The sequence below is a fragment of the Chiloscyllium punctatum genome, chromosome 1, assembly GCF_047496795.1.
Source record: "Chiloscyllium punctatum isolate Juve2018m chromosome 1, sChiPun1.3, whole genome shotgun sequence".
NCBI classification, from domain to species: Eukaryota; Metazoa; Chordata; class Chondrichthyes; order Orectolobiformes; family Hemiscylliidae; genus Chiloscyllium; species Chiloscyllium punctatum.
In genome coordinates this window covers 114,566,492-114,593,350 of record NC_092739.1, presented here as the reverse complement: position 1 = coordinate 114,593,350, position 26,859 = coordinate 114,566,492, and the positions used below count along the sequence as shown (strand labels likewise).

The 26,859-nt window shown below is 41.2% G+C and overlaps 1 protein-coding gene across 3 annotated transcripts in view; it reads left to right on the top strand.

Annotated features, from left to right (window-relative positions):
* zfr (zinc finger RNA binding protein) overlaps window positions 1-26,859 on the top strand; it is a 96,228-nt gene that overhangs the window by 31,469 nt on the left and 37,900 nt on the right. For all 3 annotated transcript variants that reach the window (XM_072572616.1, XM_072572606.1, XM_072572626.1), the window contains 7 exons: window positions 301-519; window positions 4,205-4,428; window positions 14,436-14,624; window positions 22,537-22,807; window positions 23,195-23,379; window positions 25,950-26,069; window positions 26,154-26,299. In XM_072572616.1, coding sequence (XP_072428717.1) covers window positions 301-519; window positions 4,205-4,428; window positions 14,436-14,624; window positions 22,537-22,807; window positions 23,195-23,379; window positions 25,950-26,069; window positions 26,154-26,299 — 1,354 coding nt within the window. The remainder of the gene's footprint in view (window positions 1-300; window positions 520-4,204; window positions 4,429-14,435; window positions 14,625-22,536; window positions 22,808-23,194; window positions 23,380-25,949; window positions 26,070-26,153; window positions 26,300-26,859) is intronic.

Genomic DNA, 26,859 nt, shown 5'->3' with positions numbered 1-26,859 from the left:
AGGTAAACCTTAAATTCTACCTTTTTGTCTGAGCTTTTGACCATCTGCCCTAATATCATCTTGTGCGATTCTGTGTCTTTGTTTACTTTATGACACTCCTATTGAAGTGCATTGGGAGTTTTGTTTTACATTTGGAATAAATAAATAATTAATGAATAACAAGTTATTAATTGTTGAAGTGCATTGATCAGCAAGATACTATAGATTTGGATATGTAAGGAATACCGACAAGTTGTCTTCTGTTTGTTATTCTTTTAAATCTTTTCTCAAAGCTTTAGTAATTAATATTTTTAATTACAGCTGCAAAAGCAGGATATAGTCAAGCTGCAACACAATACACACAAGCTCAACAGACTCGACAAGTGACAGCGATAAAACCAGCTACACCCAACCCAACTACTACCTTTACTGTTTACCCAGTGTCCACAACAGTGCAACCGGCTGCTGCAGCAGCTGCTACTGTGGTTCCATCCTATACTCAGAGTGGTACATACAGCTCAACTGCTGTGACTTATACTGGTAAGAAGTGAAGTATTCCAATTTTTAGATTTTGAATTTTTTATATGGTACAAATATTCTTGAAAACTTTTCACTCCCCTTTCCCTCTTTTATGGTTACATCTTATCATTTGTTTTCCTAACCTCTTGATTTGTCTACTTTTTATGATTCATGTTAATTTTATTTTCAGTGCATGGGATGTGGGCATTGTAGTCCAGGCCAGCATTCTGTATCCTTAGTTGCTCTTGAGAAAGTGATAGTGAGCCAATTGCTTGAATTACTGTGGTACACTCAGCTTTAAGAAGGGCATTCCAAGGTTTTGACTCTGGGACAGTGAAGGAACAGTGATTATAGTTGGAATTCAAATCTGTGAGACACAAAATTTTATTAAGCAAAGGATATCAAGAATATGAGCTCAAGGCAAGTGTACGGAGTTAAACCACTCATCAGCCATGACCTTATTGAATGGCGGAGCAGGCTTGAGCAACTCTTGTTCCTACTTTCCTCATTCAGGGTGGGTCAGGATGATGTGTGGCTTGGCATGAAATTTAAAGATAGTGATTGTTGCCACATATCTGCTGTTCTTGACCTACCAGCAGAAAGTGAGGACTGCAGATGTTGGAGATCAGAGTTGAAAAGTGTGACGCTGGCAAAGCACAGCTGTTCAGGTAGCATCCGAGGACTAGGAGAGTTGAGTTTCGAGCATAAGCCCTTCATCTTGACCTCCTACCTGGTAACGGTCAGTGGGTTAGATGATGCTGTCGAAGGATCCTTGGTGAAATGCTGCAGGGCATCGTTTAGATATTGCATTTAGCAAAAGTTACTTCAGTAAAATCTGTAGAGCAAGTAATGCTCATACTACACAGGTTCCAGGTTATGATCGTTACCAGGAAGAGGGAATCTAATTATCTCCTCTTGATATTCAATAGTATCAACATTCTAGAATCAGACCTATCAACATCCCAGGGGGGTTACAGTTGATCAGAAACCAATCAGGTGAGCAGTATAAATACTTGTGGCTACAAGAACAGACAAAGGCTTTGAATTCAACAGCAAGTAACTCAACTCTGACAGCATGACCAGCATCTGCAAGGCTGAAGACAGGAATGTGATGAAATCCTTATAAGGCAAGAACACTCGAGAAACCCGACACTGTCCAGGATAATGCAGAACACTGGCCTAGCAGCTTCTGTGGAGAGAGAAAAAGAGAGTTAACAATTTGAGTCTGAGATTCCAATCCTTCAACAATACCATCTGTAAAGGCAGCTAGTGAATGGCATTGAACACTCATAGCCAGCAATCATTACGTCCTAAAAGCAAATCAGCTTGCACAGTACTGCCAGGAGTGGATGGTTAAAGTGGTGGAAATAGTGCAAGTTAAATAGACTGGTTTTTTTTTGACCTGGATGGTATCGAGCTTTGAGTATTGTTGGATTTGCATTCATTCGAAACTACTGGAGAGTATTCTGTTGCACTCCTGACTTGCACTTTTAGACGGTAGAAAGGCTTTGACGATTCAGAAGGTGAGTTACTTGCCACAGTACTCAGACTCTTAACTTTCTCTTCTCGTGACAGTAGTATATGCAGGTGCAGTTCAGGAGTTTGACAATGGGGGATTCAGTAATGGTAATATCAAATGCCAAGAGAAAGTATTTGAATTCTTTCTTTTGGGAGATGGTTATTGCTCTGACCAAATATAAGTTGCCACAACAGACTGACCTGAATATTGTTGAAAAGTGTGGTGCTGGAAAAACACAGCATGCCAGGCAGCATCCAAGGAGCAGGAGAATCGACGTTTCGGGCATAAGCCCTTCTTCATCTGATCTTGACCTGAATATTACCCTGGTCTTGGTGCATGTATCAGTGTACATCCCCAAATCTGGCCTTGTGGAGGGGAAGGTAGTTGATAAAGCAGTTCAAGATGATTGTGCTTGGATAGTGCCTTGAGCATTCATGGGCAGGTGGTGATTTATTTCCAACAACCGTAGTCATTTTCTTTTGTATTATCTTCAACCTGTTGAGTTTTCCCCAAATTGTCTTTGACTCTGCCACGTTTAACTGATTGTAGTACCATGCAACATCATGGAACATTTCCATGGATTCTTCATTGTGAACACAAGGATTTCATTTCCATAAGAACGCTCATACTAATACTCTATAATGAATAGAAGCATTAGATGGCCTCTAGAATAACTGTTGAGAACTCTGTTGACTGCATACCACTGTGCTGCTACCTTTATCAGGTAACTCCTTAAGGTGGGACATGATCTTTCTTGCCTGTACATAATCTTGGAATCACACCTTGTACCCATTGTCAGGTTGTTGGTTGCCTAATCATCTTAATGAGTGAACTCCAACAGTTCACAACTCTGATATGGTGTAAATGTGCAAGAACATAGCAAATGGAGTATAATTTGGAAAAATGTTTTCACTTTGGGAAGAACAGATGTGCAGAGCATCTCTCAAATGATAAGAAAGTGCAGATGCATAAAAGGGACCTAGGTGTCCTAGTCAATTAGTGTCCTTCCCAAGTTATTTTACATCTGCTATGTTCTGGCCCATTCATTACACCTATCCAAATCCTCCTGAAGCCACACTAATATCCTGCTTGCAATATGTTCCCACTTAATTTTGTATTATGTGCAAATTTGGAATTTTTCATTTGATAGCACCTCCAAATCATTGCTAAATATTATGGACATTTGGGACCCAATTACTGATGCATGCAGTATCCTACTAGTTATAACCAGCCAACATGAAAATGATTTGAAAATATTTCTGAGCATGTTCTGTGGGGGCTTAATCAAAGCCTTTCAAAAATCTAAGTAAACATTGACAGTTGGCTCTCCTTTTATTAAGTTTGTTAGTAACATCTTCAAAAAACTTCCAAGTTTGTCAAACACAACTTCCCATTTGCAAATTCATGTTGTCTCTATCCAATCGGATCATTATTATCCATTTTGTCTATCTATCACACCTTTTATAATAGATTCTAGTAAATTCCCTATTGCTGGTATAAGGATAACTGGTTTGTAGTTCCATTTTTCCCTGTGAATGTTTTTTACCCTACTTTGAGAAACTTGTGATGAAAACTTTGTGCATTATTTGTCATAGAGAGAAAACATTTGCAGACTTTAACACAAATTGAGATCCAACATTCACTTTAAAAAATAAGTACTGACCAAATCTTCTCTGTAATCAGTTGCTTTTCCTTGTGTTGCCATTGGTAAGTCTCTCAATTTGTGACTTACTTCCTTTCCCACTTGCTTGTTGCTGTGAAGACTTTTTATTTCTTTCAGTAAACATTAATTAAACCACCAAGTTATCCTCTTTCTAAATTCCCAAATGCTGACTCTCTGACTTGGTCAAAGTCTTTGTTATTCTGACTGTGGCACTTTGAACAAACCATTTTGTAGGGAATTCGGATTTTTGTTTTTTCTTACCTTGCTGCTACAATAATCACCTAATTCAGTTAAAATGTTTGTTACTCAACAGATAACTGCCACTATTGGTCTGTTTTAAATGTATTATTTTAATTAGTTTAAAGGCTGTTTGTTTGATTTGAACCGGCTAATTGAATTTGCTAGAGATTTAACTGTTAAATTCCCACTTTGATCCAAATTCCCAGATACTCAAGCTGTCTTTGTTTCACTTCCTCATTCCAACTATGCAACTTACTCTGTTTTTGCAATTTATTATTTTGTAGGAGCCACGTATGCTGGATATGAAGCTGCAGTGTATTCTGCTGCATCTTCCTATTACCAACAACAACAACAACAGCAGCAGCAACAGAAACAAGCAGCAGCTTGGGCTGGGACCACTTTCACTAAGAAAGTGCCATTTCAGAATAAACAGAAACCAAAGCAGCCACCTAAGCAACCACAGATCCATTATTGTGATGTTTGTAAGATCAGTTGTGCTGGACCACAGGTAAAAATGTATTACATTTGGATTTATTTTATTTTGTAGTTTATTTTTTGATTTTTCTTTCAGGTGGTAATGTTCCCATGTATCTGCTGCCCTTATCCTTTTCGATGGGACTGATCGTGGGTTTGAAAAGTGCTGCCTGAGGACTTTTGGTGAACTTTTGCGGTGCATCTTGATTATAGTACACACTGTTGGTATTGAGCTTTAGGTGGAGGGTATGGATGTAGTGCCAATCAAATGGGCTGCTTTGTCCTAGATGGTGTCAAGCTTTGTGAACGTTACTGGGGTTGCACTCATCCAGGCAAGTAGGGAGTATTCCATCACACACCTGACTTGTGTCTTGTAGATGGTGGACAGGTTTTGGGCAGTCAGTAGGTGTGTTATTCACCACCGTATTCCTGCCCTCTGACCTGCTCTTGTAGCCACTGTGTTCATGTGGTGAATCCAGTTGAATTTCTGGTCAATGGTAACCCCTAGGATGTTAACAGTGGGGGATGCATGATGGTAACACAATTGAGTATCGAGGGGCGGTGGTTAATTGTCTCTTGTTGGTGATGGTCATAGCTTGGCGTTTATGTGCCGCGAATGTTATTTGCCACCTGGATATTGTCCAGAGTTCATTGCATTTGGGCCTAGCCTGCTTCAGTATCTTCAGTGTTGCGAATGGTGCTGAACATTGGGAATGATCAGCGAACTTCCCCACTTCTGACCTTATGATGGAGGGAATGTCATTTAATGAAGCAGCAGAAGATGGTTTGGCCTAGGATGCTACTTTGAAGTACTGCAGCTGAGGTGACTGACCTTCCTATAACCATGGCTGTCTTCCTATGTATCAGGTATGATTGTAACCACTGGAGAGTTTCCCTCTAGATGCCCATTGATTCCAGTTTTGCCAGGGCTCTTTGATGCCACACTTGGTCCAATGCACCCTTGATGTCAGGGGTTGTCACTCTTACTTCGCCTCTGTGTTCGGCTCTTTTGCCCATGTTTGAACCAAGGTTGTAGTGAGATCAGGAGCTGAGTGATCCTGGCAGAACCCAAACTGAATGTGTTATTACTGAGCCATGTGCTGCTTGAAAGCACTATTGCTGACCCTTCAATCACTTGATTGATGATTGAGATGGATTGGTAACTTACTAGGTTGGAATTGTCCTGTCTTTTGTGCACAGCACATTGTTGGGCAATTTTCCACATTGTTGGGTAGCTGCCAGTGTTGTAATTGCACTGGAACAGCTTGGCTAGGAGAGCAGCAAGGTCTGGAGCAAACATCTTCTGTTGCCAGAATGTTGTCAGGGCCTGTAGCCTTTGCAGCATCCAGTATCCAACCTTTTCTTGATATCACATGCAGTGAATCAAATTGGCTGAGAACTGGTATCTGTAATGTTGAGGATCCAGGGGGTGAGGGGAAACTGAGATGTATCATCCACTCAGCACTCCTGGCTGAAGATTACTGCAGAAGCCTCAGTCTTGTCTTTTGCACTGATGTACTGGGCTCTCCTATCATTTCAGGATGGGGATATTTGTGGAGGCGCCTCCACTAGTAAGTTGTTTAATCACCCACCGCCATTCATGACTGGATGTGGCAGGACTGCAGAGCTTACGTCTGATTCATTGGTTGTGGGATTGCTTAGCTCTGTCTATCACTTGCTGCTTATGCAAATAGTCTGATGGCTTCACCAGGTTGACATGTCATCTTCTGGTATATCTGTTATGCCCTCTTGCACTCTCCAATGAACCAGGATTGATCCCCTAGCCTACTGGTAATGGTTGAATGGGGTATATGCAGGGCCATGAGGTTACAGATTGTGCTGGAGTACAATTCTCCTGCTGTTGATTGCCCACAGTGCCTCATGGATGCCTAGTTTTGATTTGCTAGATCTGTTTGAAGTGTGTCCAGTTTAGCACAGTGGTAGTGCCACACAACACTATGAAGGTTATTCTCCGTAAGAAGGCAAGACTTTGTCTCCACAAGGACTCTGGTGATCGCTCTTACCAATACTGTCATGGTATCCTTATCCTTACCAATTCATATGCATTTGGCAGATTGGTAAGGATAAGGTCAAGTATGTTTTTTCCTCTTGTTCGTTGCCTCACCACCTGATTTAGTAGGAATGTCCTAAACTTTAGGACCCGATCGGCTCGATCAGTAGTACTGCTTCCAAGCCACTCTTGGTGACAGACATTGAAATCCCCAGATTGCGTTTTGTGCCCATGCCTTCCTCTATGCTTCCTCTAAGTGTTCAACATGAAGGAGTACCGATTCATAAACTGAGGGACAACAGTAGATGATAGTCAGCAGACAGTTTTGTGGCACATGTTTAACTTGAAGCCATTAAACTTCATGGGGTCTGGGGTCAATGCTGAGGACTTCCAGGGCAACTCCCCCCTGATTATCTACCACTGTGCTGCCACCTCTGCTGGAACTATCCTGCCAGTGACTCAGGACATATCTGATGATGGTGTTGTCTGGATCATAGTTGTACTCATGGAATCATACCTTACAGACAATGTCAGGCTGATGCTTGACTGGTCTGTGAGATCGCTTTCCCAATTTTGGTATTCGCCACCAGATATTAGTAAGGAGGACTTTGCTGGGTCGACATGGCTGTTTCAGCTGTTGTCTTTTCCGGTGCTTCAGTTGAAGGCAAGTGATCTGTTTGGTTTTGTTTCTTTGAGACTCTGTTGCGATCGGTACAATTGCTAGGCCCTTTCAGAGGGCAGTTTAGAGTCTCATGTAGGCCAAACCAGGTGAAGACGGCAGATTTTCTTCCCTGGAGGACATTACTGTTGTTGTGGTTCTGTTCGCCGAGCTGGGAATTTGTGTTGCAGACGTTTCGTCCACTGTCTAGGTGACATCCTGAGTGCTAGGGAGCCTCCTGTGAAGCGCTTCTGTGATGTTTCCTCCGGCATTTATAGTGGTCTGAATCTGCCACTTCCGGTTGTCAGTTCCAGCTGTCCGCTACAGTGGTCGGTATATTGGGTCCAGGTCGATGTGCTTATTGATTGATTGATTGATTGAATCTGTGGATGAGTGCCATGCCTCTCGGAATTCCCTGGCTGGAGGAAACATCACAGAAGCGCTTCACAGGAGGCTCCCAAGCACTGAGGATGTCACCTAGGCAGGGGACGAAACGTCTGCAACACAAATTCCCAGCTCGGCGAACAGAACCACAACAACGAGCACCCGAGCTACAAATCTTCTCACAAACTTTGAACATTAGTGAACCAGATGGGTGTGTCTGACAGTTGACAATGATTTCATGGTCATCAGTGGATTCATAATTCCAGATTTTTAAAAATTGAATTCAAATTCCACCATCTGCTATGGTGAGTTTCAAACCCTGGTCCCCAGATGATTACTAAAGTCTCTGGCTTAATAGTCTAGAGATAATACCACTAGGACATCGCCTTCCCTATATGCCTACGTCTGCTATACTCATCAAAGGATTCACTTCATCCCAACTGTGTGTCTATCTGACTTATGCTACCTGCTTTGTAAAATTTTGCATATGACACAAGATAATTTTGTGTAGATGGGAACAAATTTCCAAAGCAGCATAATGACACAGAATAGGAGGGAGGGATAGTATGTTAAAAAGTGTGAGGTTATTCACTTTGGATTTGAGAAAGACAAACTGCAATCCTTTATTTAATGGTTTGAGTTTCTGAATAATGGAGGAGCCAAGTGTTGTGTGTTTATCTGTGCATATCATTAATACATAGCAGCACATTATAAAAATGAACTTATCTGGCTTCAGTCCCATTGTACCTTGCACAGTGCACATTAGCTTTGGGTACTGCCTCTGGTCAGATTTGTCAGTTGCAGCGAGTTTTCAGCGTGAAAACTAAACCTGGTTTGGATTACCTTTGGTTTTGAATATGATCTAACTTTCGATGCTATTAATGGACAGTCATTTAAAAGAGCAGTTGGGATTTAGGCATTCTTGTGCAAGAGTCACATAAGTTAATATGTAGGTGCAGCAAGATCAATATGGCTAACGGAATGTTATTTTTTTTCTTAAGAGGACATTAGCATCAAGTTAAGAATGTTATGATTCACTTATATAGAGCATTAGTGAGACCATAATTTCAAATTCTGTCTGGACTTCTTATTTAATGAAAGGTCTGTTGGAGGCACTTGGGAGAAGGTTTACTCAATTAATGCGTGGACTGAGTGGGTTGTGGACTTGTTTTCACTAGCGTTTAAAAAAGTGAGGAGTGATTTTTTTATTGAAGCATTCAAGATTCTGAATGCTGTTGACAAGGTAGCAAGGAAAAAGATGTTCAGTCTGGATGTAGGTTTGTTCACTGAGTTGGAAAGTTCAGTTTCCTATGTTCCATCACCATACTAGGTAATTAGCCTCCTGATGAAGGTGGTATGTCTCCTGATGCACTGGTGGTATGGCCTACTTTTTATTTGTATTTAGGTTTCCTTGGGTTGGTGACATAATTTCCTGTGGTGATGGCATTTCCTGTTCTTTTTTGCAGGGGGTGGTAAATGGGATTCAAGTCCATGTGTTTGTTGATTAAACTTCCGGTTGGAATGCCATGCTTCTATGAATTCTCACGTGTGTCTCTGGCTTTTCCCAGGATGGATGTGTTGTCCCTGTCTTTCCTCATCCGTATGTAAAGATACTAGTGAGAGTGGGTCACGTCTTTTTGTGGCTAGGTGATGTTCATGTATCCTGGTGGCTAGTTTTCTGCCTGTTTGTCCATTGTTGTGTTTGTTTCAGTTCTTGCATAGTATTCTATAAATGACATTCGTTTTACTTGGTGTCTGTATACAGTGTTTTAAGTTCATTAGCTGCTGTTTCAGTGTGTTGGTGGGTTTTGGGCTACTGTGCTATTAAGAGGTCTGAGTAGTCTGGTAGTTATTTCCAAGATATCTTTGTAGGGGACAGTGGCTAGAGTTTCTGGACATATTTTGTCTGCATGTTTTGGGTTTGTCGCTGAGAAATCGGCGGACTGTGTTAGTTGGGTACATGTTCGTTTTGAATACACTGGTTTTCCTCTGCTCTTCATAGTTCCTCTGTGCTGCAATGTATGGTGGCTCGTTGAAATAATGTTCTAATGCAGTTTCGTTTGCTGGGATGATTACTCCTTAACACCCCATTAGCCAAAAGAATAGCAGAGCAAAATGGCACAGAATGTTTAGAGAAATTATTAATGACAGCCACAACAGACTCCATAAGTACAACTGGGAAATTTCGCACCAAAAACTTTTACTCACTAATGCAACAGACCATGAATGGACAGACACAGTACAACAATCCATTGACATTAGACAACAACAAACACAGAAAATGAAAAAATTAGAACTGCGGAAAAAACTAGACAAACTTGAACAAAATAACCGACAAGACAGAAGCATGGATTTAAAAAAAACTTATCTGACCGACTCTTAACAGACACTGAAAAAGCTATCTTAGTAAGAGGATTAAGTTACAACTTCCAGGATGCGGACAAAAAAGACATCTTAGCAACATTAGAAGCAACACTGAAAGACAACAAAGTCACAGAAGAAATCCAGGAAATCATCAGACAGGCAGTCACACCAGCCTTAAGCAGTACATAAGAAAGGAAAGCATTAGGACTGAAAAAAGATAAAAACATTGTTATCCTACCTGCAGACAAAGGACACTTGACAGACATTTTAAATCAAAGGGACTGCATTGAGAAAGATAATGTACTGCTTGCAGATACCAACACTTATTAACAAGTGATGATAGACCCGACCCCACAACTGGAGAACCGAATCACCTCTCTACTCAAAAAACCTTCAGAAATTTAGAGAAATAGATAAGACCGACTTCCAAAAAAATGAAACCAGACGGATTCAACAGACCATGCTTCTACAGATTACTCAAAATTCACAAACCAGGGGCCTCCCTCAGACCCATAGGCTCACTACCTGGAACACCAACTTGCAGATTAGCCAAGGAACTATACCAAAGACTAAGTGGAAGACTCACGCCACTCCATCCACTCCTCCCAAGAATTCCTGAGGACTATCAAAGACACCTAGATAGAAGAGGATGAAATAATGGTCTCCTTCAACATCAACCTGGCCAAGGGAACACTGACTGTAGTATTAGAAGAACAAAGACACATACACCAAACACAACCACCAACTTCATCAGCAAGGACAATATTGTCAAGCTAGTGGACCTATGCTTTACCACCCACTTCACCTTCAACAACAAAACTTACGGACAAACCAACGGAAAAGACATGGGATCTCCAATATCAGGGTTCTTAGCAGAGGCAGCAATTCAGAGACTCGAACAAATAGCTCTGCCAACCCATCCAACTCAAACTTTTGGTCTGATATGTGGCTGACACTTTTGTCATCACTAAACAAAACAAATAAGAGGAAACCGTCAAGACCATCAATAATACTCTTGCTGGCATAAAGTTCACAAATGAGGAGGAAAACAACAACAAACTGCCATTTTTAGATGTCACAATAGAGCGAACAGCCAATGGGGAACTTGAAACCAGCATCTGCAGGAAAACAGCATATATGGACCAAATACTGAACTACAGAAGCGATCATTCCACAAACGAAGAACATTATTTCAGCAAATCGCTACACATTGCAGCGCAGAGGAAAATCACCTATACAGTGTCTTCAAAAAGAACAGGTACCCAATGAACACAGTCTGTCGAATTTTCAGCAACAAACCCAATCAAACAGACAAAACACCTCCAGAAACCCGAGCCACTCTCCCCTGCATCAAAGATCTCGAGGAAATAACTGCCAGACTACTCAGACCTCTTGGCATCATGGTAGCCCACAAACCCACCAACACACTAAAACAGCAGCTAATGAACTTGAAAGACCCTATACAGACAACAAGTGAAACTAATGTCATTTACAAAATACCGTGCAAGACCTGTAACAAATACTACATTGGACAAACAGGCAGAAAACTAGCCACCAAGACACATGGATGTCAACTCGCCACATTCTCACTAGTATCTTTACGTACGGATGAGGAAAGACTCCACTTTGACTGGGACAATGCATCCATCCTGGGATGAGCCAGAGACAAGTGAGAATTTGTAGAAGCATGGCATTCCAACTGGAACTCTATCAACAAACACATGGACTTCGATCCCATTTACCACCCCCTAAGAAAAAGAACAGGAAATGACATTACCACAGGAAATTGCATCACCAACACAAGGAAACCTAAACACAAATTAAAAAGTGAGCCATACCACCAGTGCTTCATTGGGAGGCTCACTGATGATGTTACCTAGTATGGTGATGAAACATCTGAAACCGAACATACCAGTTCAACGAGCAAACCTACATCCAGAACCTCAATCTGAGCTAAAAATCTTCTCAAAACTCGCTAAGAATGTTCAGTCTTGTGGGTGAATTAGAACTAGGGGACACTTTTAAAATTAGTCTGTACTTTTATGACAGATGAGGGGAACTATTTCTGAGGATTGTGCGAATTTGGAACATAGTGCCTCAGAAGGTAGTGGAAGTGGTACCATTGACTATTTATCGAGAGAGAGTTGGATCGATTCTTGTTCGGCAATGGCATTAGGGGAATTATTGGGATGGTTGGGAATGTGGAGTTCTGAACTACATTCTTGTTCTTACCAAGAAATTATTTTCCCTAGATTGTTGAATCCAGAGCAACTGGATAGAATCTTAAAGTTTGAACAACTGAAACCATTTTTCTTCCTGTCTTAAAAATAGAAATCTCTGGGGTGTTGGCTTACTTGAGGCTTTCAAGACTGAGGACAATAACTGTTTATTGGATATCAATATTCAAGACATATGAAACAGATTTTTAAAAATGGATTCAAGTTACAGATTAACTGTGATCTGATTGCGATCAGGTTTGAGGGCATGTAAAGAGTTGAACTTAAGAGAGTTAAAACATTTTACTGGACAATCTCTAAATGTTAAGAGTTTGGAAGAATTGGGGATTGCAAAAGAAACTTCCCAAAATGAAGTTTTGAGAAAGGTTGTAGTAAGATGCACTTAAATTTGGATTTTAAACTGTTTTGTTATGTGAAGAATGATTTGCCAAATTAGAAATTTGCCTAAATTCTGCTAATTCCCTTATGTTTTTTTTTAAACCCAGCACTATCCTGTTTCTGTTTATGAGGATGTATATATTTTATGCTGCATCATGTGTTTTGGCCATGTCACCATTATTTGTTTTTTTTTTTCTTTCTTTTTTCTTTTTTTTTCCTTTTTTATCTTTTTCTTTTCTTTTTTTTAGTGCCCATCTCTCCATTTATTTTTTTTATTTTTTTTCTTTCTTTTAATTTAACCCCCACACTACCGCCTAACTGCGGTAGTGCTTATATTTTCCCCAGCACCCATGGTGTGTGTGTGTACAGGTGTGAGACACAGTGAGAGACACAAAGTGCATGAATCTTTATTCAATTTCCACCACCAGGAAGATAGGAGAACACCCGAGCGGCCAGTGACAAGCACTGCCCTTCAAACCAAAGGGCAATGCTGTGTGATCAAAACAGTGAAGGGGAGGGTAGGGACTAAATCAAAATAGAGTTGGAGAGGGAAATAATGCACTCCACTCCCTGCGGCGCCCACCTCTCCCTGAACAACTCCAGGGTGTTGGTTGACACCACGTAATTATTTATCCTTTATTCTATTAACTATCTATTTACTAAATTAGGGCAAAATTATTCTTGTCCTGCTGAGCGTTGTTCAGTATTCTTGATTCTCTGATCCTTTATTATCTTGTTTCTTGTCAATTCTTTGGCTTCCGTCCCAGTGGAGAGGGTGTACAGCATGGGTTCACCAGATGAGTGTCAAGGATGAGCGATTGCAGTCAGGGAAGAGATTTGAGATATTGGAATTACTTCCAGGAGAGCTGGGAAGGTTTAACAAACTATGAAGATGTGAGTGTACCTTTTTAAGAGAGTTAAAAGCAGCACGACCTTACATAGCACCAAATGTTCTCAATAAGGCAACTATGTAACATTGGTCAAGCAACTTGATTAGTTCGTTGCCTGGATACAAAAACAAATTTTAATTTGGCCAATCAGTTTAAATTATACCCCGAAAAAAAAAACAATTTTCAATCAAGTTTGAATTGAGTATATTGACTATCTTAAAAGCCAGTGACACAATTTGATGCTCTGGGGTATAAGACCAGGGGAAAATTGAACTGTTGAAAGGAGAACTGCCAAGTCCTAGCACGCAACAGACTGCTTGAAGAAAAATCTCTTAAAAGAATCTTTTCAATCAATAACCTGTGACGCAGAAATTCCTCACAGGGAGCAAAGAAGACACAGGAAGATCTGAAGATAGGAACTTACAGCTGTCTGGTTTTGAAATAAGTGTTGTTTTGTAAATGTTAATTGGGAGTTTTATCAGACTAGTATTATGGAAGGGAAGGTCAAAGAAAGGTTAGAGAAATAAATTATAAATAGCAGTTAGTTAATTGTTCTCTGTTATACTTTAAGAAATAAAGTTGTTAATTTTTACTTTGCATAGTTCTTGGCCACTCGAACTTTTACAGATTACTGCACGGGATAAATCTTTTCTGTGTTGCTGGTTTTAAAATTAAGCAGGAGAGCTTACCCATGTCATAACACTTGAAGATTGAAAGAATAATCTGAGTTACCTGTATTTGAGCATCTGATAAATCTTCAATTGAAAATTGTCAAACGAGGCTCTTGTTTCAATTTTATTATCCTTTCCATCCACTCTGGGGGAGGAACTGAGGCACAAACATTGTATATTTTAAGGTACAAAATGTGTACTTCAGTTAGAGTATGATGCAGGAATATAGGGAAAGGTTATGGGGTCGTGCCATTAATTTTGGATCGTTGATGCACATAGCACAGCTTCTTTCAGTTTAAAAAATGTTGCTAAATTTGCTAATAGTTCTTAGAGGTCTTTTTCCTCAAAGTAGACAGCAGTCTTGATGTTGAGTTGGCTTGTACCAAATGGAAGAAATTACCAGTGGTTGAATAACCAAGCGAGAAAACTTCTGTTTCTGCTTCACTAGACTTACAGGGAACATTTGGAAGGACAGAAACATAAAAAGAAAGAAGCTGCTCTGAAAACTACTAACCAAAACAGCAATACTGGAACAGCTCGTGGCATTCAAAATCAACTGCGTTGTGAGCTCTGTGATGTTTCTTGCACTGGAGCTGATGCTTATGCAGCTCATATTCGTGGAGCAAAGCACCAGAAGGTATTTGTATAGTTAGCAATTTCAACATCTTTCTGTTTAAATATTTTCAAATCTGAAAATTGTTATTTTTTCAGTATAACTCTAATTGAGCCTGAATTGGTTGTCAACTTTTGAGAACAAAATCCAACCATGTCTTTACTTTAATGATCCACGGTCATTGCTTTGTGAAGGTTGACTGTCAAATTTGGGACTTCAGTTTATGTTTTTGTTTTGTTTTGTCTTTATTGAAAAATAATGTATATTTCCAGAAGTATGCTCTCCCAGTTTTCCCTTGTTATCACCTTTGACAACACCCTCTAGTGTCTGAATGCTGTAACTGCTTGTCTCCCAGGGAGTTTGGGATGAGCAAAAGCAATAATTTGCCACCCAAATTATTAAGATAAATAGAGCCATATCTTCTATTCCCATTACAAATTCTATGTTTTAGCCCCCAAACCCATCCCTCTCCTGGCAAGTGTGCTTATACTTGTACTTCAATCAAAATGAGTTTCTCATCACATATTGGTGCTCAAGGAGAAGGCCTTTTTCTTATTATTCATTTGTGGGGTGTGGGTGTTGCAGGCTGGCTGGCTAGTATTTTTATTGCTCATCCCTGGGTGTCCCATGCGAAGGTGCTGGTGAGCTGTCTTCTTGAACCATTGCAGTCCACATGCTGTAGATTGACCTACAATGGCCTTGGGGAGGAAATTCCAGGATTTTGACTGAGGAACAGTGATATTTTTCCACGTCAGATGGTGAGTAGCTTAGAGGGGAACTTGCATTGTAATTTACCCACATATCAGTTGCCCTTATCCTCGATGGATGTAGTTGTGTGTTTGGAAGGTGCTGTCTGAGAATCTTAAGTGAATGTCTGCTGTACGGATTGCTGTTACTGAGCGTTGGTGATGGAGAAAGTGGATATTTGTGGATGTGGTGCCAGTCAACCTGGCTGCTTTGTCTTGGATGGTGTCAAGCTTTTTGAGTGTCAATTTGAGGTCATCTGAAACTTTTCTTGTGTTTAATTATTTCTGCCTTTCATTCCTGAGCTTGGTGACTTACATTGGCTCCGATTTCATTATTTTTTAGAAAGATTTTAATTGTAAATTTAAGGTTTTTTTTGTCCAGTTATTATAGTGACAATGGTTAGCAATGCTGCCTCACAGTACTAGGGAGCTGGGTTCAATTCCAGTCCTGGGCTGTTTGTGTGGAATTTGCGCATTCTCCCTGTGTCTGCATGGGTTTCCTCAGTGTGTTCCAGTTTCCTCCCACTGTTCAGACATGTGCAGGTTAAGTGGCTGAGCCATGCGAAATTGTCCATAGTGTCCAGGGATGTGTAGGTTAGGTGCATTAGCCATTGGATGGTCTTCTGAGTTGGAGTGGACTTGTTGAGCTGATGGGCCTCTTGCCACACTGTAGGGATTCTATAACTCAATTACTTGTCATTGACCACCCCTCACATCTATTACCTCATACAGCACCCAGGTATCAATACTCTTGCAATTCTGGTAGTCATGCATATTCCCCAACTGTAATCCTCCCATTGCTGACACTTGTGTCTTCATCTGCTCATGTCTTCATTCCTAGAATTTTTTCTTAAGTCGATGTATTGTCACCCTTTTTCCCCCCCCCCCTTTAATTTGCCCCATAATACTTGCTTCTTTGGTAAAATCCCGTACATCAGTCAGGATCCAATCATGTTGGTTCTTTTAGTGGAGAGCAGTTAATCGTTTTACTTCTATAAACGCACATGTGGTTTGGACTTGTTGTGAAGACTGGATAACCGAATTCTTTAAAAACTGTATTTGCAATCACCAAACTTGCACAGGCTTACCTTTGCAGTAAGTGTTGTGACTGATAACGTGATACACTGAGGTGCAACCAGACGTTTGCAGTGTTATTATTAGCATGTATCTGTTGAGCATGGGATGTTGTGATCTGGGCTGAGTTCGTAAGATTTTTAACAGCACTTTATCAATTTGAACAAAACTACTGAGCAAAATGAACAGAATATTTGCATCCAGGGTTTTGGGTGTGATGGTTTCCATTTATTATCATTGCACAGATGACAATATGCCATTTTGTACATTTATGTTATGCGTTTTGATTCATTGCCTTATGTCAACAAATCAAACCTGTGAAGTCCTTTTGAATTTTTAAATTATTAAATTCTGTTGAAGCTGTGATTGCTAGAAATAAGTTGTTGACAAACGTAAAGCACTTAAGAAGTAAATTTAGGAATGAATAAGTTTATGAAATCTCAGAATTTGTACAGAGTAGGATGCCATTCAGCAATCACATCTGCACTGGCTCTAAATGAGCAATTCCTCTGTCTTCTGTGTGTAGCATTCTTCCTTTTCAGTCTAATTCCCTTTTTAACAACATTTGGATTGGGGGGAATGAGTGAAAGCAAAAAGTAGGTTGCATTCTAGTGAATTAGACCATAAAGGACCATTAGGCCCATTGAGACTGCATCACCATTCGATCATGGTTGATTTATTTTTTTAACCCTATTCTCCTGCTTTCTGTCTATAACCTTTTGATTCCCTCACTAATCAAGAACTTATCTATCTCGGTCTTAAAAGCACTCAAGACACACTTTTCTACAGAAGACAGTGGAGGCCATGAGTTCCATAGATTCACCACCTCCTGAAAAAAATTCCCCAGTTCTAAAGGTTTGTCCCTTCACTGTGAGGCTGTGCACTTGGGTTGTAGTCTCTCCTGCTGATGGAGACATATTCTCCATGACACTCTAGATAGGCCTCTTAATATTCTGTAAGTTCAGTGAGATTCTCCCCTCATCTTTCTAAATTCCCACCAAGTACAGATCCGGAGTCCTTGCCTGCATCTCATATGACAAGCCTTTCATTATTCTTGCAAATGTTATTGGCCTCCAAGGCCAGCACATCCTTAGATATGGGGCCCAAACTGCTCACAGTATTCTAAACGTGGCCTGACCAGAGCCTTATAACAGCCTTAGCAGTACATCCCTGCTCTGTGTTGTGGCCTTCTTGAAATAAATGGTAACATTACATTTGCCTTCCTAACTGCCAATTGAATCAGCATGTTAACCTTTAAAAGAATCCTGATCTAGGACTCCCAAGTCCTTTTTTGCTTCAGATTTCTGAAGTCTTTCCCCATTTAGCAAATCGTCTGTGCCTTTATTCTTTTCTTAAAAGTGCATACCTCACATTGTGCCACATTGCATTTCATCAGCCACCTCTTTACTCCCTCTCCTAGCCTACCCAGGTCCTTCTACAGCCTCCCCACTTCCTCAGCAATATGTATCTGCATTTATCTTTGTGTCATCTGTAAACTTAGCAACAATGCCCTCAGTTCCTTCTTCCAGATCATTAATGTATAACGTGAACAGTAATGATCCTAACACTGGAATTTCACTGGCTGTAATCCTGAAAAAACCCTTCTGTCAGTCAATCAATCCTTTTATCCATGGGGAGAAAGTGAGGACTGCAGATGCTGGAGATCAGAGTAGAGAGTGTGGTGCTGAAAAAGTACAGCAGGTCAGGCAGCATCCGAGGAGCCAGAGGCTCTATATTTTGGGCAAGAGCCCTTCATCAGGAATGAGGCTTGTGAGCAGCGCGGGTAGAGAGTTAAATGGGAGGTGGGGGGGGGGGGGGGGGGGGCTTGGGGGAAGGTAGCTGAGAATGTGATAGGTAGATGGAGGTGGAAGTTAATGATAGGTCGGAGAGGATAGATTAGTTTACTTAGTGTGGAAACAGGCCCTTCGGCCCAACAAGTCCAAACCGAGCCTCCGAGGAGCAACCCACCCAGACCCATTCCCCTATATTTACCCCTTCACCTAACACTACGGGCAATTTAGCATGGCCAGTTCGCCTAACCAGCACGTTTTTGGAGTCTGGGAGGAAACCGGAGCACCTGGAGGAAACTCACGCAGACACTGGGAGAATGTGCAAACTCCAAACAGGCAGTTGTCTGAGGTGGGAATCGAACCTGGGTCTCTGGCACTGTGAGGAAGCAGTGCTAACCACTGTGCCACCGTGCCGCCCATTAGGTGGGAAGGAAGATGGACAGGTTATGAGGGCGGTGCTGAGTTAGAAGGTTGGAACTGAGGTAAAGTGGGGGGAGGGGCAATGAGGAAACTAATGAAGTCCACATTAATGCCATGTAGTTGGAGGGTCCCAAGGCGTAAGATGAGGTGTTCTTCCTCCAGGTGTCAGGTGGCTAGAGTGTGGCGATGGAGGAGGCCCAGGATCTGCATGTCCTTGGTGGAGTGGGTGGGGGAATTGAAGTTTTCGGCCACATGGCGGTGTGGTTAGTTGGTCCATCTTCTGCAATTACACCAGCACCACTCCACCTTTTCCTCCGCTACGTTGATAACTGTATTGGCGTCACCTCATGTTCCCACGAGGAGGTTGAATATTTTGTCATCTTCGCTAACACATTCCACCCACACCCTTAAGTTCACCTGGACCATCTCCGACACCTCCCTCCCCTTCCTGGACTCCTCTAACTCCATCAATGGTGACCAACTCAACATCTTCTACAAACCCACTGACTCCGACAGCTACCTGGACTCGGCCTTCTCCCATCCTACCTCCTGTAAAAATGCTATCCCTTATTCTCAATTTCTCGCCATCTGCTTCCAGGAGGACCAGTTTCATCACAGAACACACCAGATGGCCTCCTTCAAAGGCTGCAATTTCCTCACCCACATGGTCGTTGATGCCTTCCAACGCATATCTCATCCATTTCCTGCACCTCTGCCCTCGAACCTATACCTCCAACAGCAAACCTGCCCCCCAACTTTCCACCTCACCAACCTCCGTATACATCGCATCGTCCTCCGCCATTTCTGACACCTAAAAACATATTTCCCTCCCACTGTTATCCGCTTTTAGTAAAGACTGTTCCCTCCACATCTACCTTGTCAGGTCCACGCCCTAACAACTCACCCTCCCCTCCTGGCACATTCCCCTGCCACCGCAGGAATTGCAAAACCTGCGCCCACACCCCCCCCCCCCCCCCCCCCCCCCCCCCCCCCCCCCCCCCCACCCCCCCCCACCCATCCCCCATCCAAGGCACTAAAGCAGCCTTCCACATACATCAGAGTTTCACTGCACTTCCACACACGTCATTTACTGTGTCATTCGCTCCAGATGCGGCCTCTTCTACATTGGGGAGATAGGATGCCCACTCGCAGAGTGCTTCAGAGAACATCTCCAGGACACCTGCACCAACTAACCCCACCGCCCTGTGGCCGAACACTTAAACTCCCCTCCCACTCCGCCAAGAACGTGCAGCTCCTGGGCCGCCTCAATCGCCACACCCTAACCAACCAATGCCTGGAGGAAGAACGCCTCATCTTCTGCCTTGTGACCCTACAACCTCATGGCATTAATGTGGACTTACCCCCCAATCCCCCAATTTATCTCTCTACCCCCTCGGCTCACAAGCCTCATTGTTGGTGAAGGGCTCTTGCTCGAAACATGAATTCTCATGCTCCTCGGATGATACCTGACCTGCTGTACTTTTTTAGCACCACGCTGTCAACTCAATCCTTTATCAATGCCTGTACTTTGCCGCCAGCACAAGGGGCTCTCATTTTATTTAGTGTCCTCCTGTGCAACACCTTGTCATAGTTCTTCTGGAAATCCAAATAGATTGTATTGACTGGCTCTCCTTTGTCTCACTTGATTACCTCCTCAAAGAGATCTAGCAGTTGTCAGGCATGTACTTCTGTTGACGAAACCATGCTGACTAAACTCTATTATACTGTGCACTTGCAAGTAAAATGCAATGTCATCCTTAATAATGGACTTTAACAATCTTACCAACAGCCAAGGTTAGGCTAACAGGACGATGGTTTCCTGTCTCCTGTATTCTGTCTCCTTCTCAAATAGTTGTGTTAGCCAACTTCCAATCCTCTCAGACCCTTCCTGAAAGATCACTACCAATGCCTTCAATTTCCTCAGCTATCTCTTTCAGATCCTTGAAGTGTAGTCCATCTGGTCCAGGTGACTTAACTACCTCAGATCTTTCAGCTTCCCCAGCATCATCGCCTTAGTAGTGATGGCTGCTACACTCACCTGTGCCCCTGATTCTCTTAAGTTCGGGTAAGCTATTGATGTCTTCGCCATGAAAACCTCATTCCAAGTACTTATTCAACTGTAACACTATCCCTTTGTTCCCCATTACTACAACTACTTCAGCCTCATTTTCCTGCTGTCCAATGTCCACTCCTGCCTCTCTTAGTCTTTTTTATATATCTAAAGCAACTCTTACAATTTTCTTTTATTTTACTAGCTAGCTTACCCTCATTTCATCATCTTCACCCTTTATTGCTTTGTTGGTTATCTTCCCTGATAAAGGCTTCCCACTAATCTTCACCATTTTGTTTGCTTGCTTCTATAGCTTTAATGCTGTCCCTCACTTCCTTGGTCATCCATGGTTGCTGTCCTCCCCTTAATTTATAAAATAATTTGATAATTGAAAGTGTTGACAGATATATTTAAGAAGTAATTCTTGGGATGAATTTCTCTTGTGCTTCCTGAATTAGCCCTAGAAACCCCTGGTCCATCATCTACCCACTAGGCTCCCCTTCCAATCTGACCAGCTCCTCCCTCATGTCTTTGTTGTTATCATTACTCAGTTGTAATACTGTTACTTCTCCCTTTCAAACTGCAGTGCGAATCCTATCATATTACGGTTACTAACCCCAGGGGTTTCATCATCTTAAGCTCCCTAACCAACTTACCTCATTACACACCACTACATCCAGAATTATCTGTTCCCTAGTGGGCTTTACTACAAGTTGCTCAAAAAACCCATTTTGTAGACCTTTTCCAAATTACTTGAGATTCACTACCAAACTGGGTTTCCCAGTTCACTTGCATGTTGAAGTCTCCAATGATTATTGTGAGAATGTCTTTGTTATATGTCTTTTCTAGCTCCTGTTTATTTTCTCCTGACTACTGTAAGCGGGCATATACCTACATAATTGAAGGGCTTTTGCCCAAAACATCGATTTTGCTGCTCCTCGGATGCTGCCTGAACTGCTGTGCTCTTCCAGCACCACTAATCCAAAATCTGGTTTCCAGCATCCGCAGTCATTGTTTTTACCTATACATGTAACTCCCATTAGTGTCTTTTTTCCTTTGCATTTCTTTAACTTTACCCATGCAGATTCTACACCTTCTGTTCCTATGTCGCTATCAATCTGAATTTCATTTCTTACTAAGTTGGCAACTCTGTCCCCTCTGCCCCACTACCTGTCCTTTCAATAGGATGTTCTTTTCACTGAAGCCGATAAAGTCAAACAGCAAATGAGACATGACGTTTATCTAGTCTAAAGCTGGTTATTGTTATAAAGAAATGAGAGCTGGAGTAGCAATGATAAAGAAGACCTTTGCAAATGTGAATAATTGCTCAGCATAGGAATGAGTATAGATCTTAAAGAAGAGTTACCAAGACTTGTTTTAGAGTGTCTTGTGTGGGACTGAAATATGCCAAGACGAGTCACAACTAGGAAGTTGTGAAATATAATTTTGGAGAAGGATGGAGTGGGTCAGCTGGAGAAAACAAGCCATGAAGCTGTCTATTGAAATTGCAGAGGGAGGAGTAGAGGCTTATAGACCCAAGGGATGAAAAAGATTCTTGACACTTGGGAATTGAAAAATGGGAAACTCCTGTGAGCAGCAGAAGTTGGAAATGCAGAACTGCGCGTTGTGGAGAAATGAGCAAAAGATGTGGCATGACATCATTACTATCTACAGTAACTTATTTATGTCAGAGTTTCTAATTAATGGTAGAAATCGGAAATAATTCCCTGTTTTATTTCAAGTAGTATTTTGAGTTTGAGTTTATTGGATTTTTCAAATCATAGTAGTTCCCTCCAATCCCTCAATATAATTTTATTGTCACTGTTGAACAGCAATTTTTTTTTGATCTAACCTAGGTAGTCAAGTTACATACCAAACTTGGCAAGCCCATTCCATCAACCGAACCTAGCATGGTAAGCCAGACTACGACTACAACTACAGCCGGAACCTCTGTCAAGCCAGCTCCCCCAAACCCGCCCACAGGATCCAATAGTGGTACGGCTCCTGCAACTGCTACAATTTCTCCCACTGTAAAGCCTAATCCAGTTGCTGCTGTATCTGTGAATAATGTTGCTAACAAGCTGCTTGTTGCAAAAAAGACGCCAACCCCAAAGATAACTTTTGTTGGTAAGTACTGGGATTAAATTATTTTTGTTCATAAATCAATGAGCTGGCTCTATAGAAGGTGTAGTTCTGATTGCTAACATTTTGGATACTACTAAGAAATAGTAAATAAAGTATGGTATTGAAAGTTCAGTTAATACATTTGAGATTGAAAGGAATGGAGGAGAAAAGAGCAGATAAAAAATAGTTTTGCTGAGGATGCTTAATATGTTGCTTTTGCACCGAATGTAATTACTCTGAGATTTACCCAAAAAAATTCAATTTAAAAAAAACTTGAGGTGACCAACGTCTGTATTGTTGACATAATAACTATTAAAAATATTATATGTCATTAGTTGCTGTATGAATCGCTCAACTTGTTTGGTAGTTCAAGTATTGAATTGTTCGCAGGTGGTAACAAGTTGCAGAGTACAGGAACTACTACTGCTGTAATTGAGGAAGTCAAAGCCCCTGAGGTTAAAGTGGCAACACCACCTGTTCAGGAGAGTAAAACAGAGGCAGTAGCGGAACCAATGACAACACTTGCTGCATTGCAGAGTGATGTTCAACCCGTTGGTCATGATTATGTGGAAGAGGTAATTTTATGGAAACTTATTGGTCCCATATTTATACATTTACATGCGCTACAGATGGGAGCATGCAAGGTAGTTTTCCATTTTGATCAGATCCTTGTCCACTGTTATGCAGAATAATAAAACTCAATGCCTTTCAATGTGAAAGTATTAACTGGGAAAATATGTGTATCGAAAGCCATGTCTTGTTCATACTTTATGCATATGTATGGGGTAAACTGAGAGAGCTGAACTCTATTACGTTTCTGAAATCTTGATTCCAAAGAAAATTCCACTGAACCGCAGTAACGTTAGTTTCCTATTATGCAAGGGAATCTACCATTTCCTTTAAGTGTTCAATGACCCTCACTTCCTCCACTTTCTGAGGCAAAGTTTCTTAAGTTGCACAATCCTCAGGAAAATTAATCTTCGTTTAGAAGAATGAGGGGGATAATCACTGAATACTGAGAAGCCTGTATAGTATAAATGGAGAAGATGTTTCCACTAGTAGAAGAGATTAAGACTTGAGAACACAGCCTCAGGAGTGAAGGGGCAACCCTTTAAAACTGAGATATGAAGCATTTCTTCAACCAGAGGGCAGCAAATCTGTGGAATTCATTGTCACAGAAAGCATTGGAGGTGCGTTCAAGATGGACAAAAATAGGTTCTTGATTAACAATGGGATCAGGATTATGGGAGAAGGTAGGAGAAAAAGGGTAAAGAAACATATTAACCATGATAGACTGGCAAAGCAGAATTGATGGGTCAAATGGCAAATTCTGCTCCTATATCCTATGGTTATTAGAATCCGACAGCACTCTTATTATTCCTGCACCAGTCAAAAACCACCAAATACCTATTCTAAGCCTATTTTCCAGCATTTGGCCCATAGCCCGATTTGCATTACAAGTGCACATCTAATTACTTTTTACATGTTATGAAAATTTCTGCCTATGCCACTCTTTCAGGCAGTGAGTTCCAGATTCTTGCCATATTCTGGGTGAAAAGATTTTGCCTCTCATCGCCTCTAAACCCTCTGCTCCTTACCTTAAATCTATGCCCTCTTGTCATTGATTCCTCTACCAAGGGAAGCAATTTAAGCCCCTCAATTTATACAACTCATCATGGCCTCTCAATCTCCTGTGTTCTAAGAAAAGCAACCCCAGTCTGCCCAGTCTTTTTATAACTGAAACACTGGAGCCCAGACCTCCTCCTGGTAAATCTCCACTGCATCTTCTGTAGTGCACTCACACCCCTTCATAATGTAGATTGTAGAATTGCACACGATACTCTAGATATGGTCTAACCAACATTTTGTATAGCTCCAGGATAACCACCTTGCTATTAAATTGTGTATGCCTCAACTAATAAAGGCAACTTGGTGTGTATCTTTTCAACCACCTATATCCACCCATTTTGATACCTTGAGGGACTGGTTTGCATGCACACCAGGCTCCCTTTGATCTCTTTGCTTTGCAGGGTCTAACTGTTCAGCCTGTGTTCTCTTGCCTTGTTTGTCCAATTTATTACCTCATATTTATCTTGACTGAATTTCATTTGCCATTCCAGCCCATCTGTGTCCTCTTCTAATCTCAGACTATCCTCATCACTATCATCACCCCTTCAATTTTTATATTGTCTGCAAGTTTAGTGATCAACCCTCCTACAATCACTTATATAAACAAAAAACAGCAAGGGCCCAACAATGACCACTGTGGGATCCCACTGGACACATACTTCCATATGGAAAATCACCCTTGACCGTTGCTGTCTTATCAATAGCCTTGCTGAAGTCCAAGTAGAGTGCATCAAAAGCTGTGTACAGTCAATTTGGTCAGTCATAACTTCCCCTTAACAATGACTGAGCATAGCTTTCAATGTACTCTGTTTAGCCATTGTTGTTGATTTATTCCCTGTCTCTCAAGAAGACTGAGGTAGACAGACAGACCGATTCTTGATTAGTAGGAGGAATCAAGAGTTATGGAGAAAGAATGGGAAAATAGACGTGAAGAGTCAAATCAGCCATAATCCTATTGAATGGCAGAGCAGGCTCAAGGGGTTGAACAGCCTAATCCTATTCCGATTTCTTATGGTCTTGTATCTGTGTCATTTTGTTGTTGATGGGATATGGTCTGCCACTGGCCAGGCCAGTATTAATTGCTCTGGGGAAGATGGTGGTAAGCTGGAGGTTAAACTGCTGTAGTCAACCATGCTTTATTAATTTAAAATTTACTGAGAGGTACTTTGTCCTGTGTTTCTTCAAGGTGGTGTGATCGAAGTGCAATCCCCTTTTGTACTTTTGTGCAAGTGAGTTGCTAACTGCTTTGAGTTATTGGCACATTATATGTACATATGCATTTGAAATAAAACCAAATCAAACCAAACCAAAGGTTCTTCCTGTCCAGCACATCTGGGTAAATTTAGAAATAGGCAATAGGTTGTTAACTGCACTGTGTTGTGGCAGAGACACTATGAACTTTAGCACTATATCATGTCTGTCTTAATCTTGACCCTCCTCTAGCTGGAGCTGCTTCTAACAAAAACACCAAGGAGATTTCTTTTGTAAATTAATAAATATTCATCTTTTTTGCAAGGTTCGAAATGATGAAGGCAAAGTGATTCGTTTCCATTGTAAGTTGTGTGAGTGTAGTTTCAATGACCCAAACGCAAAAGAAATGCATTTGAAGGGGAGAAGACACAGACTGCAGTATAAAGTGAGTGCCAAATTAATAAAATGATTAACAGTCAACTATGTTTCAACAATGGTGTGAAATATTTCTTCCTTCCTGTTAAATAAGAAAAAAGTAAATCCTGAATTACAAGTCGAAGTAAAACCAAGCATTAGAGCAAGAAAAATCCAAGAAGAAAAAATGAGAAAACAAATGCAGAAGGAAGAGTATTGGAGACGGAGGGAAGAAGAGGAGCGATGGCGTATGGAAATGAGGTAATCAGATCATTTGTGTTTATTTAAAAGGAGATTACTTTGTTGCAATTAATTTTCATGTTTATAATCAGAAATTCTAAATGTTGTAATTCTTAAATCTTCACAACTTTTATGTAATTCTGAAACATACTAAAATTCTACGAAGGCATGTATGTTTTCCTGTTTGTTTGTTTGTTTGTTTATTTAAATATTAATATGTTCATGAATTGACTGCAGTTATGGGGACCGCATACATGTGTGCAATATGTTATGGTTCAAATATCTAAGTCAAAATCCCAAACAGGCAATTTAAATTTGGGAATTGATAGATGTGGAATAAAAGACTGGTATTACTTTTGGTAATCATGACACTGTTAGATTGTCCTGAAAACCTACCTGGTTTGATTAGATTAGATTAGATTAGATTACTTACAGTGTGGAAACAGGCCCTTCGGCCCAACAAGTCCACACCGCCCTGCCGAAGCACAACCCACCCATACCCCTACATTTACCCCTTACCTAACACTACGGACAATTTAGCATGGCCAATTCACCTGACCTGCACATCTTTGGACTGTGGG